The 14,094-nt window shown below is 33.5% G+C and overlaps 1 protein-coding gene across 1 annotated transcript; it reads left to right on the top strand.

Moving 5' to 3' along the window:
- The first annotated feature begins 151 nt into the window (after positions 1–151).
- LOC137919897 (JNK1/MAPK8-associated membrane protein) lies at positions 152–3,212 on the top strand. The gene is made up of 4 exons (XM_068763118.1): positions 152–485; positions 640–849; positions 1,858–2,027; positions 2,367–3,212. Exons 1-4 carry the CDS (start codon positions 253–255, stop codon positions 2,645–2,647), a joined length of 894 nt encoding a protein of 297 aa, XP_068619219.1. The 5' UTR covers positions 152–252; the 3' UTR covers positions 2,648–3,212.
- Positions 3,213–14,094: the final 10,882 nt, after the last annotated feature.

Raw genomic sequence — 14,094 nt, 5'->3', positions numbered from 1 at the left:
ATAGGAATAACTTGAAAACCAATTTCAAAAAAAATACTTCCGATCATTGAAGCTTATTTTATACTACCTAGTAAACAATATCTCTCAGTGTATCCAATCATTTGCCTAATGTCATCGTCAGTTCATATTATTGACGTTTAGATGTCATCGCTAGAATAGCAGTATTATGTTTCGAAGTTTGTTTATAAATATAAGCTAAAGTTTTCTATATAACTTCGTCGGACGTTAAATTAAAAAAATATATATACAAAAATGTCAGTGGTAAAGACCTGCCCCGGCTTGTACTGCGGGCGCACAGAGTTAGAAGACGGTACATGGAGCGAATGTAGTGCTTGTCCTCGGGGGTATCGTACAAATGATACAAGTTATTGTACCCCTTGTATTGATGAGCCTTCTTTATATGATTGGCAGTATCTAGGATTTATGGTCCTTTTACCACTGGTTTTGCATTGGTTTTTTATCGATATGATAGCTATAGGCAAAAGGTAAATCTGCTTTCACATTATACATTACATTTACGTTTTATTTGCTTATAATAAATAATGCATGTATATAGATTTAATATTTATTTCTATAATAACTAATGACTGTTTGTAATTTTGACAGAATCTTTTTTTTTAATATGTTACTGTGTTTCAGCAAAACAGCATTTATTGTACAGCATGTATGTGCATTTACGGAGATAGTGACAGGCACACTGGCGGCGTTGCTAGTCCTACCTCCAACTGGTTCAATAGCTTTATATATTTGCACACCAAAAGCACTTTCGGATTGGTATACACTTCTTCATAACCCACAACCTGATTATAAAGAAACATTACATTGTACCCAAGAAGCAGTTTATCCATTGTAAGTTAATAATATAATTGTAAAAGTTAAATTGCTAAGAATTGTGAAGTTACTAGGCACATTTTGTAAAAGAAATAGTACTTCTATAAATAATGTGGTGATGTATAGAGTTTTTAAATTCAATATTTTGTTTAGTTTTACAAGTGCTCCTTAGTTTGAGAAGCAAGGTAGTAGTTTCCGGTGAAGCTTCCACTATTACCTATTATGCTTTCCATTGTTGAGGCTTAAACAGCAAATTAAATTTGTGTTTTTTTACAGTTTATGGTTATTTTATGGGCCTATTAATGAATATATATGTTAGTATACTTTTTAAATTTATAACGAATTATTAATTTAAGATATGTATTCTGAGCATATATATACTGAGCAGTGGTATCCTAGCGGTAAAGGATTGTGATTGGTGATAGAGCTTTGTCTTGGCTACTTAAATACTCAAACCTGCTTTGTGTGGTACATGAAATTTTCAATCAAATTGGAAGATAGTTATTAAGATAAAAGGATTGTAAGTAGAATCTTGAATATCTGAGTTTTGCGATAAGAAGTGTTCAGTAAAACAAAAGTCTAACTGAAAAAAGTCTAAATGGGACTGATACAGAATCTTCAAGTGACAAATTCAATCAAACCAGTTGACCATAAAATTTTTTGTGTATTGTCAGGCCGTAAAGAATAATGGTTGGACGTCTTAGCAGTTTGTGGGTATTTCCTAAGATTTTGAGATATTTTGTAAGTGATACTTTTTTACACAGTCCTTTTTCACCACACATAAACAGGTTTGTGTGTGAATATAAAATAACTAGCAAATTGTAATTGATTAGGATTATAATACTACACCACTTTGATGTAAAGCTTTTGTTGACAATGTAAATCAGTCAGTTGTTTTGAATTTTGGAGCACAAGTTTTTGGAAAGTAAAACAAGGATAAGTTTAAATTATTAAGAGTTCTAAAATTAAAACAAGGTGCCTTTGTTTTATTAAACACGTCACCATTTAACATTACATTTTTTGCAGGTATACAATAGTACTTCTTATTTATGCATTTAGTTTGTTGATGACAATTTTGCTAAGGCCATGGATTTTAACATGGCAAACTCCGAACTTTGGCAAGAAAGCCATCTACTCTGCTTTATATTTTTATCCTATACTTGTTCTTATACATACTGTTGCTGCGGGATTAATATGTAAGTAATTAACTTCGAATTTGATTAACTACATCATCATAATTTCAGCTGTAGATCATTTTTTTATTTACTATAGAATTATATTATTATATTTACTATAGAAAAGTTCTTTTTGTTCTCGACCAACATTTAGTTGAGGAAAATATTAATTTTAATAAACTATTATTGGTCACATATTTCCAGTTCAAAATTAAAATATTTTGCACAAACAGGCATACAGACCAAGTATATCAATTATTTAGAAATTCCATTAATTGGAAATTTAGGTTTTTTTTCCTGTGACAGACCACATGATAATGGTAATAACTTTAAGTGACAGTTTCTATTTTTGTTTTTCAGATTGTTCATACCCTTATATAGTTATTATAATATCAATGATGACTTCAGCTTCACATTTCTCAATCAAGATTGATCAATCAGCCCCAGCATTGTTGATGTCATCCATCTCTAACAAAAGAAACCTTGTTATACTGCTTGGGCATTGGTTGGTGCATGCCTATGGTATATTATCGCTCACCGGTTTTAGAGAATTGTGGTATTTATCTTTAGTCCCAGCCCCTGCTCTATTTTATATTTTGACAGCTCAGTTTACTGACCCAATGAAGTTGCACAATGATTGACAAATGCAGTGTTCTTATATAAAACCAGTTTTAAATTAAAATGTTTCAATGTGGGTTTGTTTGTATAAGGCATGTATGCATTAAAATTGATGTTAAATTATTTGTATTAGTTTGTATGTACTTTTGATATTTGAATTGCATGCCGAAAATTTTATTCATTTTAAAATTACAGAATATTTAATGTTAGTTATGAACTGTGTTGTAGCCATCAGCATACATTTCCTTAAATAGGTAAATAATTAAATGATACATGTGTGAATAAATTTTTTCGCTACATAAATAACAATATATATATTTACGGATTTTATACATAGCTTAGCCTTAAAATAAAGCTCATATGTTTATATTAACTGTTGGCTGCTAGCATGGTAAAGACCATATTCTGCAAAACTGAACACAGCCAATTTAGCCTTTTCTGTAAATGTTATTCTTCAATTTGACATGCCAAGTCAAATGCCGGGTACTATATTAATATTGCTATATTACTAGACACTGTTATGTTTGTTTATATGAATGTGGATCAATTTTAAATACACATATACATTGTGTTGTCATGTCTTGGGAGACTTGTAAATTATGTAAATAATTATTTTATCTTTTACTTGTGTAAATATTAATTTTATTGTTAATGTTAATAAATTATAAAAATTATACATTTAATTAAAGAAACTAAATTTTTTTGTTTTACAATTTTTTATGTTCACTAATGTTTGACAATTAAGAATAGAAGTATGAGTTTTATTAATCATAAAATTATGCTTAAAGATAAATTTTTACTACGGTGGGCGATACATTCTTCAAATAAAAAAGAAACAGAGCTAGTTGATAAGCTAAGAATTCTATTGGGCACTGTGGTAATGTCTAATTGATGATGTTTTTAAGTTTACTGCTGATAGAAGATTTCATGTTTATATGAAGAGAATTGTCACTTAGGCTAGAGTAATATTATGCACTTTGAGTGTAATTTGGTAGTTGTGGTTATATATAGGACATTTCATTAAACAGCGATAACCCACCAACAAGAGACAATTTTAATGGCAAAAAATGTGTAGAACAGTAGAGTTTTTCGATGGGCAAGTCTTTGAGTAAAACTGTATTAAATCCAAATTAAAAAATTCAAAATATCTTTAATTAAGTCGATAGTAATACGCACTTTTGAAACGTCAATTATTTTAACATTAGAATCGGCTCGGAATGTTTCAACTCTTTTTAAATAAAATTTAATAATGTTTGATGTGTGCGTTATAAAATCAGTCATGTAAATGAACTAACCAAGTCCCACAAATTAGGATCAACTAATAACACTTTACGAGATGTCTGGCTCAGCCGCTAACCATAATTTGCGTAGTTAACTACTTGCCTTAACCGATTTCAGTTTGACGTTGGACACTAAGGTAGAAGTGCTAGTAAAAGGCCATGCGCCAGTAGTTGGCCACCTTGATACAAAGTGTTAAAAAATAAGAGTTTTAAATATTGTTTTTAACATATTATTAGCTTATGAGATGGTATCACCATCTAATAGTTTGTAGATAAAAGTGTGAATGCTGGCAGCTCTGTAACTACAAAATGGCGAATATTCACTGTTAAGCATCGGCGTCCCAAGTTATTCAAGGTAATTTCTTAAGTAATTTATTAAGGATATTCTTTTGGTATTTTGCAAATTTTGAAGAATTTTCTTGCAATTATGCGCTAAACTATTTGGTTTGGAATTTGCAGAAGTATTGCAAGGATTTTTTATGAACTCAGTGAATTCGGATTGTTTACATTAGTAACGGAGGGGGAGGACCATTACTGGCATCTATTTTTCAATAAAAATTAGAAGTTGCCCGGGGTGGGCAACTACCGAGGTTTTAAAATTTATATGTAAAATTTTATTAATATCTTTAAATTTGACCGAAATACACGAAGCATTGAAACAGCTTAAAAATACTTGTGTTATCTTCTTTTATTTCAGTAATGGGCCGGGTGGGCAACTACTGACTTCAATTTTGACCAACTACTAAAATTATACCTATTTGGCCTATACATTGGGCCGCGTGCGTTGTTAATGAATTATTTTTTCTTTTAGATGCCTGGAAACAAAGCAAATTTTTTAAGTTATGAGGAGAATGCAATGAAAAACGCAGTTGAAGATGTGCGCCTGCACAGCACCTCAATAAGAAAAGCAGCCAAAAAATTTGGGGTACCCCGACAAACTTTATCAAATAAAGTAAAAGGGAAATCGCCAATTGAGAGGAAAATGGGGCCTGCTCCTACGCTAACTAAGGATGAAGAACAACGCATATGCACATGGGTGTACGACTCCGCTGAGGCTGGTTTCCCCATAACGACAGACCAATTGTTCTTTAGCATTCAACGGTACCTTAAGGGCATTAAGCGAGAATGCAAGTTTTTAAACGTTGAAAATAAGCCAGGAAAAACTTTTCTTAGACTCTTCATGAAAAGAAATAAAGATGTAACAACAAGGACATCCCAAAATCTCACGTCTTCAAGAGCGTCTGTGACAACCGCTAATATAAGAGAATGGTTTAATAAAGTAAAAAGCAAATTAGAGGAAAAGGGTTGTAATGTAATGTACTTAATTACAAGCATAGAAGAGCCGAGGAAAACCAGTAAACGAGAGACCTGTACAATGTGCCAGAAATACTTCACTATAACTATGATTGAAAAATTGCAAAAAACTTATTAAGTACTTACTTACATATTTTTCATTCTTTTTATAAAAGAAATAAACTTTACATTCTTTCTTTTCATACTTACTTACTCATTAAGTGGTATAACACGTGATACATGTGTTAATAAACAAAAATAAACGAGGTGGGCAACTACTAGCTAGGAAGTGGCCATCTACTGAATTTTTTGTGGCCATCTACTAGAGTTTTCATTTTTTTTCTTTCTTAAAAAAATCTGCTAAATTTCTTTCGCTTGAAGTTATTTGTTCATAAGTTCCTAATAAAGTGGAGTTCAAACTATTACATAACATTTTAATTAAGTAAATATAATTATATTCAACCTAGGAATGCCTACAAATGGAATGGAACTGCTTTAAGTGGCCATCTACTAGCTTCTTTACCCTAGGTAGTCTAAAGAAAAATGTATATTAGGGATATAAAAAATCTTTATTTGGTTTCGAAGATACATTATAAAAGTAATCTTGTTTAATTCATGAAATCGATATGAAGATGTAAGTCTTTGAACTGTTCGAAAAACTTTTAATATAATGAACTGTATTTACATTTTACTAAATTAATTTAATAGTGGAAAAATAATTTATATCATATCTATTGAGTGAATGTAAATATTTTTCTTTTAATTGTTCGTTAGAGTTGACAATTGTAATTTTCGAACATTAGTTGACGATGAAAGTCCGTGTAAACTTTCGATTTCTCCCATCACCACTATTTTGTAGAAAGTCTAATTCCAGACATAGGCCTCTCCGATAGATTTCTAATACGACTGGTTGGAAAGCAGTTTGCATTCAGCGTCATCCATGACATTAAAAAGTTCGTCTGAACTTTTTGTGCGTGCATGTCTCATATTATGTATATCTGGCTGAGTAGCCATTTGTTTTGCGTGTTTTATAGCCTACTCAACTTGCCAATTCGCAGGGCTATATCGGTTGCTTTTGTTCGTCTACGGATATACTTAATGGTGTTCCGATCTCTTAGAAATCCAGTATAGCCTTGAAAAGCCATGATTCGTTGAGGGACTGTGAAGTTGCCAATGAGGCCGAAAGAGAGTAATAAAAAGAGAATACGTAGATCACGTTTCACTTTATTACACAGTTTTCTACGATTTCTCTGTGTAATAAAGTATATTTCAATACGTCTTTAGGATTCTTCCCGAGGTCGGCAGGTCTTTAGGTATTTTCATTCATGTTTTTTTGCTTTTTCTCGATTGAAGTTAATGCTGTTAGCCCTAAGGCTTTTGCAGTTACGTAGGTACTGAGTTCACGGAGCGGAAGGGTCCGTGAACTAAAACTAAAAACTATAGCTGGTAGGACGCCTACCAGTTGCACGGTGATGTTCACACGTTGCTAAGTCTCTTCGCGGTAGAGTTTTAACGGGGTGTGTTGCTGGAGTGTGCTTGCGGATTGGGACGGCAGCGTGGACCAAAGACGAGTCGAGGAGGAATCTGGATCGAACCACGGTCCGCCCACGCTGCTCACGGTTAGGGAGCGGGTGGTCGCTCTCTAAAAACGGGTGTTGTGGCGTGGTGGGTAATGTTTGGTTTTATTGTTTAAAACGCGGGGACCTGTGTGAAGTATTGCAGGTGCAGTGGTTGCTGATGATGTTGAGTGTATATTTATTCGAGCTTCGCTTGTATTTATATCGACGTAAGTGAAAAATTTTATGTCTGTGGAAATCCCCTTTTTTACTGATAACGTAATGTCGCCCCTACACGTCTATGACAACAGAATAGCTATATATTGTTGAGTATTATAATATTTAGCTCGATTCTTGCCATGTTTATAGATATGGAATAATATTTCTGGTGAAAACATTATCCACAAATTTCGGTATCAATTCCAAATATCCGTAACTTCTTTGTGTCATAGATAAATATTACTTCTTTATATATAGATATCTTATAAATATATGTATATATATATATATATATATATATATATATATATATATATATATATATATATATATAAATACACACACACCAGCTGGGATAATATCACAAAGGCTTCCGTCAATCTCGCGGAGTATCAAATGATACTCCGTTTGTTATGGTGACGTTGTGGTCAACGCTGTGTGCTGCGACGGCGTTCTTGAAGGCGTGTCGCATGTCCAACAAGACGGCAGTTCAAAGGGAGTTTACTTCGCTCAAAGCGTGTTATTGGTTTTGGCCCCTTTGTTATACGAATAAAACGAAAGGCCCGAATCAAATTATTACAGTAGTTAAAGACAATTGCAAAAAAGGAATTATTGAGACCGGCTGGAATATATGAAAAGTAGTCGTCTTTATTGAAATGCGAATGTTAAAAGCTCTCGCAGTGTGCCTGCACTCACGACGCTTTTAGAAAGCATAAATATTTTTGGGCTTATTTTTTACGGGCAGTGGTCGGCCGTTTGGTCGTTTTTATTTTACAGCACACTGTGCCTGCGATAAATGCGCCGGGGTCGGGTTCAATGAACCGGCAGTGACGGTGGAGTGGCTCATTCAATCCACTTCAAACCGGGATGGCGTACGCCACTGGGTTAGTTCGGCAAATTTATTCATATTGGCAATTTCGTGCCGTTCTTTGCAGTTAGTTTTATGTGTAACTATGAATTTGTGAAAATGTTTTTCATTCATCGTTATCATTTCAGCCGTGGGATGACGACTGCTGTACATAAATCTCCCCCGTGGATTACTGTTATAATCATTACATCTGGAAAAATATTTTTGGTCAATGACGAATGATGTTAGTCTGTTGGTTTTTAATATTCAAGATAGAGGGCTTAATTAAAAATCTCGTTTAGTTATTTGCTCACTTAGACTAACGCTCCATGGAAATACCAGACGCAAGCACACCCATAAGGAAACCTCGGCTTGAGCGTATACTCGAATCACTTTCACCAACATTATTTAAGACGTCCTCTGCTGAATATAGGTCCCCTCTTTAGATTTCCCAAAGGATCGTTGGATTTCCAAACGACCTTAACAAGGTCATCTGTCCACCTTGTAGGTGAACATCCTCCCAGACCGTGGTCTCCACTTCAAAACCTTAAAGCTCCAGGGGTCATCAATTTTGAGCGCTATCTATATCTATACCTATCTATACCTATCTACCATTACTTTAACATGTCAATCCGGTGAGATGTATTGGTTACTTTCGTTTGTCTACACATCTCATTCCGAATCAGGTTATGCCATTTGAGTGGTTTCGCAGAGGACTAAGTAGTAACTCCTGGTTCGATTGGTTGCTGATATAAAGAACTTATAAACATTCTTAGCTTTTTATATTTCTAAAGTCAATTATTATGATTATACCACGTTGTGGTAACGATTTGCGTTTTTAGGTTTTTCATTTGAAATGTTTTTTGAAATCGCTATAAGCTTTCTTTCATATTCATGTAGGTGATATTCACAGACTAAAACCATGATATTGCTATTAAAGAAAGCATGAACGATTACAAATTTACTAATAATGATTATGTATAATGAAATATGATTAATATCACCATAACGTCCCTCACATCGGACATCATCACAGTCGCACAGCGAGCCATGGAGACCTCAAGATTTCTCTAAGGTAACGAATTATAAATAGGGAGACGCGTAGACAAACAAAAGTAACCGACATTGCCCAGTGGATTGGCAAGTTAAAGTGTCAGTAGGCAGCCACATAGCGACTGGAGACAAAGGATCGGCAAACGTAGCGTACGACATCCATTCACAAGATGAACAAACGAATTGCTAAATTCTTGGGGCAAATAAAAAAAAAATAAAAAAAAATCTTGCAGTTGACATCTTACGCCTGAAATGATGATGTATTAAATATATTCTGTTTAATGAGACCAATTCTAGACGCTAAAATAAAGAATCATTAAATAACAAATTTTAATTATATTCTAAATTTATATTTTTCACTTAATTATATTTTAGCATAAAAGTTAAAAGAGAACTCTGAAATTATGTGCGAGGATAATTATTTTTTTATTAATCGCATGCAAGTGCAAATGCCGGTAGTCATTATCTACCAGTCAACCACACGTTAATATGAAATCGATTAAAAATTATATACGCGAAAATTTGAAAAATAATTATGCAGCCAACAAGGACTAATAAATTGAAAAACTTTTTACCTTTATTCTGAATAAATAAGAGTGTCTTGTATGTTACTTTTATTGCTGCCACACTTGAATCCACATATGTTTTCTCTCTAGTTAAGCCGCGACTCCGAAGAGCGAATATTCGTCTTGACGACAGATGACAGACTTCGAGTAATGCCTGAAGAGTAACAGGACAGTAGTTGACAGAAGTCACCGCAACGTATCACCCATATGCCGTGGGTTTGTGGGCACTTACCATGATATTACTCTCGCTGTGTAGCTGTATACTTATAGTATGTAATCCTGACAATATAATTGTTCCGTAAAAGCGTTCCGAATGGAACAATAACAGTCATGCGGTTTATTTCACACCACAGTATTTCATTTCAATTAAGGTTAAGGTAAAATTTATTTGTACTTGAACTAAGTAGACTGCTTTTGCAAATTGATTTGTGAAAAAGATTTTAAATGTTAATTAAAATAGTTTCGGTGCTTAATCTGGAAGAGAGAAATACCAAGTTAATCATATGTAACTAAAGATAAAGTTAAAAATAAACTGGGAATTGTCTAAAATTAACAATGTTATGTGTAACGTGAGCGTAGGGGAATATTGTATCGTAATTAAATTGCATGAAGCAACTTCAGAAAGTAGAAGGGATGTTAGATAGACGGCTTACAAGGTACGTGACTTTGAAAGATGAGTTTTTAAATTAATATCCTTCGCACGGCTCAACGCCGCCAACTTCCGCTGGTGACGGGATCTAATTCTGCACTCAATAGCTTGTCACTACAGTAAGAAAATTAATATTTCGCAGACGGTGGGCTTGTTATAACCGTATATATTTTAAATGTTTATCCATTGACGGGATAATTACTTTTTACTTTTTTTTAACCAAAGTGATCGTTATTCAATACCTTACACCGTGATTAAATATTTTTCATTCTAGATTTGTTTCTTGATTTGATTTCTAGTCTAATATACAGTTTATTTGTTTTGGATTCTTTTCTACGGTCGTCGTGATTAACGCTTCTAATAATGTCATTATACTCTCTACTTATGCATAATAAATAAAAAATTAAAATGACGTAGATTATTTTATAATACAATAATTTGTTATTTTTTTTCAATTAAAAATTCAAATGCAAGTTATGAACAATAAAAATTATATATTCTAAGTATAAATATTGACCAAAATAATATAACTGGAAAAGATTGAGTTGCACAAAATAACAGAAGCGGAAAATATTCAAATCTCTAGGGAATAAGGCTTGGGCCTCCCGAGGAAATGAAATCGCGAAATATATTGCTGAAATGTAGATCGCGTTAGTGGAATATCCTCCGATACACAATTTTCGTGGTAATATTTGTCGTTTTATTAAAATGATTTTCTTCTAAGTAATTTTATTTTGATAAAATCGACAGAGTAATATATATTATGGAACAGCAACTAATGTATATTATCATTGTTTTTCAGCCGTATGACGTCCACCGCTGGATATACGCTTCCCCATAGATTTCAAAAAAGGCCTTGTAGTAAGTGTTTGCATCCAGCATCTTTAGATGTCTTTATGCATACCACTCTAGAACGTTTACTTTTGTGTTGGTTTTCTTAAATTATAATTCTTTTTACCTTCATCCGTAATACATAACACTTAATATGCGAAACGATGTATATTTATTTACGCTTTTAACACTTTTTATAAAACTTTTCAGGTCCGTGTCGGGTTTGTGTCCACACCAGATTTAAACTAGACAACCTGCAGGACAATAATCTGAAATCAAGTCGGTTTTATAAGACAGTTTATCTCTACGTTCGTTTGAAGTAAATAACTTGAAAACAACTATACCACTATAATTCATCCTTTTAAGGTTTCCTAACACTTACGGTCTGACAGGATTATGATGATGAACATTTTCTAGAAGGCTCTTATGGGAAAAATTGCCCGTCTATCAGTTCACACGCTGCAAATTTACCTTGCGGTTTAACAGCTACACAGTCTATATTTTTGTTATACATATATAATAATTTCTTTTTTATATTTTATAAAGCGGTTACAAAGAAATAGGCTACATTAGTTTATTTTTGTCTCTGAATGTGGCTGGCTAATAATTTGTGGTAGTATAGTCTAACGTGACAACAGGTTTAGTGTTGAAAATATATCGCATACGTAAATATCGCTTTTTTTAAATTAACAACGTTTTTCAAATAACAAAGGAGTATGTATTTGAGTTTGTTAGTTTTAATATTTCTAGTGTAACACTTGACATGTAGGACGTGGGAAGGGCACAAGCCTTTGTTCACCGACGAGTTGAAACGTCGACTTGAAAAGAATTCTAATTTGTAGAATACCTACGTTATGTCATATATTAGTTGTAGACGTAAATACGGGAGCAAGATATTAGTTTTATTTATACTTCTTAAGTTAATTTAACTCTGGAACGTCGAAACGGGGCAAATAATTGGCCGAAATTGGTTGACTGCATATGGGTATTGTTGACGAATTCTTAGAGCTATGTGCAGTGTTGCTTATTGGAATGCGGATAATTGTTTAACGATTCGGATTTTTGTTTTCCGTGAATTTTGTTCATCAATTTTTGAAACTATATAACATAACGTAAATTTTTTAATTTTATTTTAAAATTTTCTCTTTTTTGTCTGTGGCAAAATTTTTCAAACCTAAACTATGATTTATATTTGAAGTAGCAGTAGGCTAGCTGCATGGCCACCGGAGCTCTAAGGTTCTGAATCGGAGACCACAGACCTACAAGCGCAACGTCCACGTACAAGGTGGACAAACGACGTGACGGACGACGGTGGAAAAACGTATCATCGTCGGAAGACACCGGGAGCAGGCCACCTCCAAATGGTCCTTTCTGGGATTACATGGGGGTCGCGTATGGCCAGCACTAGTCGTCCTATGGCTCAATGATGATCTACTGCCTCGTGGTTAGGAATCTTACGACTTTAACAGCTGTCGTCCGCAAGTGCGATATGCCTGCCCCCACTATCACTTCAGACGAGTAGTTCTTCGAGTTACCTCAGTGACATTGGTTCGTTTTACGGATTTCCTTCTTTCTTATTCAATCTCGCGGCGAATTTCCGTATATAGCCTTAAACTTACAAAAGCTGAAAACAATGTTATTGCTATTACTATATAACACGTATGTTTTGTAATTGCACCTTTAAATTTTTCTGATATTTGTTCACAGCATAAGATTATGTCTTGAGAAAATATTGAAGGTGTCTCAGAATAGTGGCTTTTGCTGTGTCTTTTGACGCTCTCGGGGGAAATAAAGATGTGGAAACTGTTTGTGAGATGGAATAAACGTGTCTAGGACAAATATGTAAGACTGGTATATTTTCAACTTTATCGCGGTTCATATCTGTTACTTGTACCAAGTAAAATTCAACTATCCGTGTATTAGACCTTTGTTTCAAGAAAAAGAATCTGTGGAAATTCTTTAAGATTTGTTAACAAAAGATAGCAAATTATTTTGATCTTTACCTAGTAGCCTTTAAATTACAAAATAAGTTATTATTATTTATCTCTCATTTAATATTTTAATTTAAAAAATATTTTTTTTTACGGTTTTTACACAAAGGAAAAAAGGACGTTTCTTTCCAGAGGAACTTCTGATTTCTTTTCAGGTTTCACATTCGCATGTAACGAACCTAACATATACTCACGTTTTATGACCAAAAAAGCTGTGAGCGTAAAACGGAACTACTGTTGGAAGGTTCAAAGTATTTCTCTTGAGGATGCGAGCTTTTAACGAATATATTCGTTTTTGTAATCCGCTTTCGTAGGAGATCCATATAAATCGGTAAAATATAGATTAGTCCTCACGTAATTGATATTTGTTATATAGTACCAGCTAGTAGTTTAGGTGGTGGTTAGTTGTTAATTTTGAGACAAAAGTATACAAAGTTCCGCGTTCTCAATAGTTTAGTTATGTTTCTATCACCTGTTCTCAGCTCTGTGGAATTTATCCGAATAGGCGACAGACTTGTCTTAACGTCAATAAGAGATATTTGAATTTGAATTTGATTATGTATTGATACATGAAAAAGTTGAAAATTACCTTATCTTACCTATTTTAATGACGCCTTAATTAATGAAGACGTGACTCATGACTAGATTCTCTCATCGATCCCACCAGTGGCCAACTAAGATCGGCTTAGCTGGATTGACATATCCCGAGACACTGTGTCCTCCAACACTACGTTATGTGTTTGCATAATTTGTTTCAGCGTGTTAAGCAAGTAAACATAGGTGTACATTAGTGGTATTTGCGTAACTAATAAACTAACAAATGACTTAAAATATCTTGTTTCAAGAAAAATAGTTGGGTAATTAGTTGTAACAATAAGCATGACTTTCATTTCTTATACAATGTCATCAGATTTTCAGATTTTATCTTATGGATAAAACAGTCGTGTGCGTGTTTCTTTATGTTTATATTAACACACGGATCAAGGCTCCTTCACAGGATGGTGAATGTGTATGTTTTGTCCAGTGGAAAACGTTACGAATGAAACAATTTTTTTTTAAATTAATCGAACATGGTATATATATTTTGTCTCTTTGTATAAGTATTAAAAATACTTTGATTATGAAAAACAGATATTTATTTGTCTAAAACGAAAAGTAAGTATAGTTAGTCGTAGGCAAATGGCG

The sequence above is a fragment of the Battus philenor genome, unplaced genomic scaffold, assembly GCF_028537555.1.
Source record: "Battus philenor isolate CCGP_79_NKW_IND1 unplaced genomic scaffold, ilBatPhil1.0.hap1 SCAF_17, whole genome shotgun sequence".
Lineage (NCBI taxonomy): Eukaryota > Metazoa > Arthropoda > Insecta > Lepidoptera > Papilionidae > Battus > Battus philenor.
Note: the sequence above shows the minus strand (reverse complement) of the source record. Positions and strands in the feature narration are given on the sequence as shown.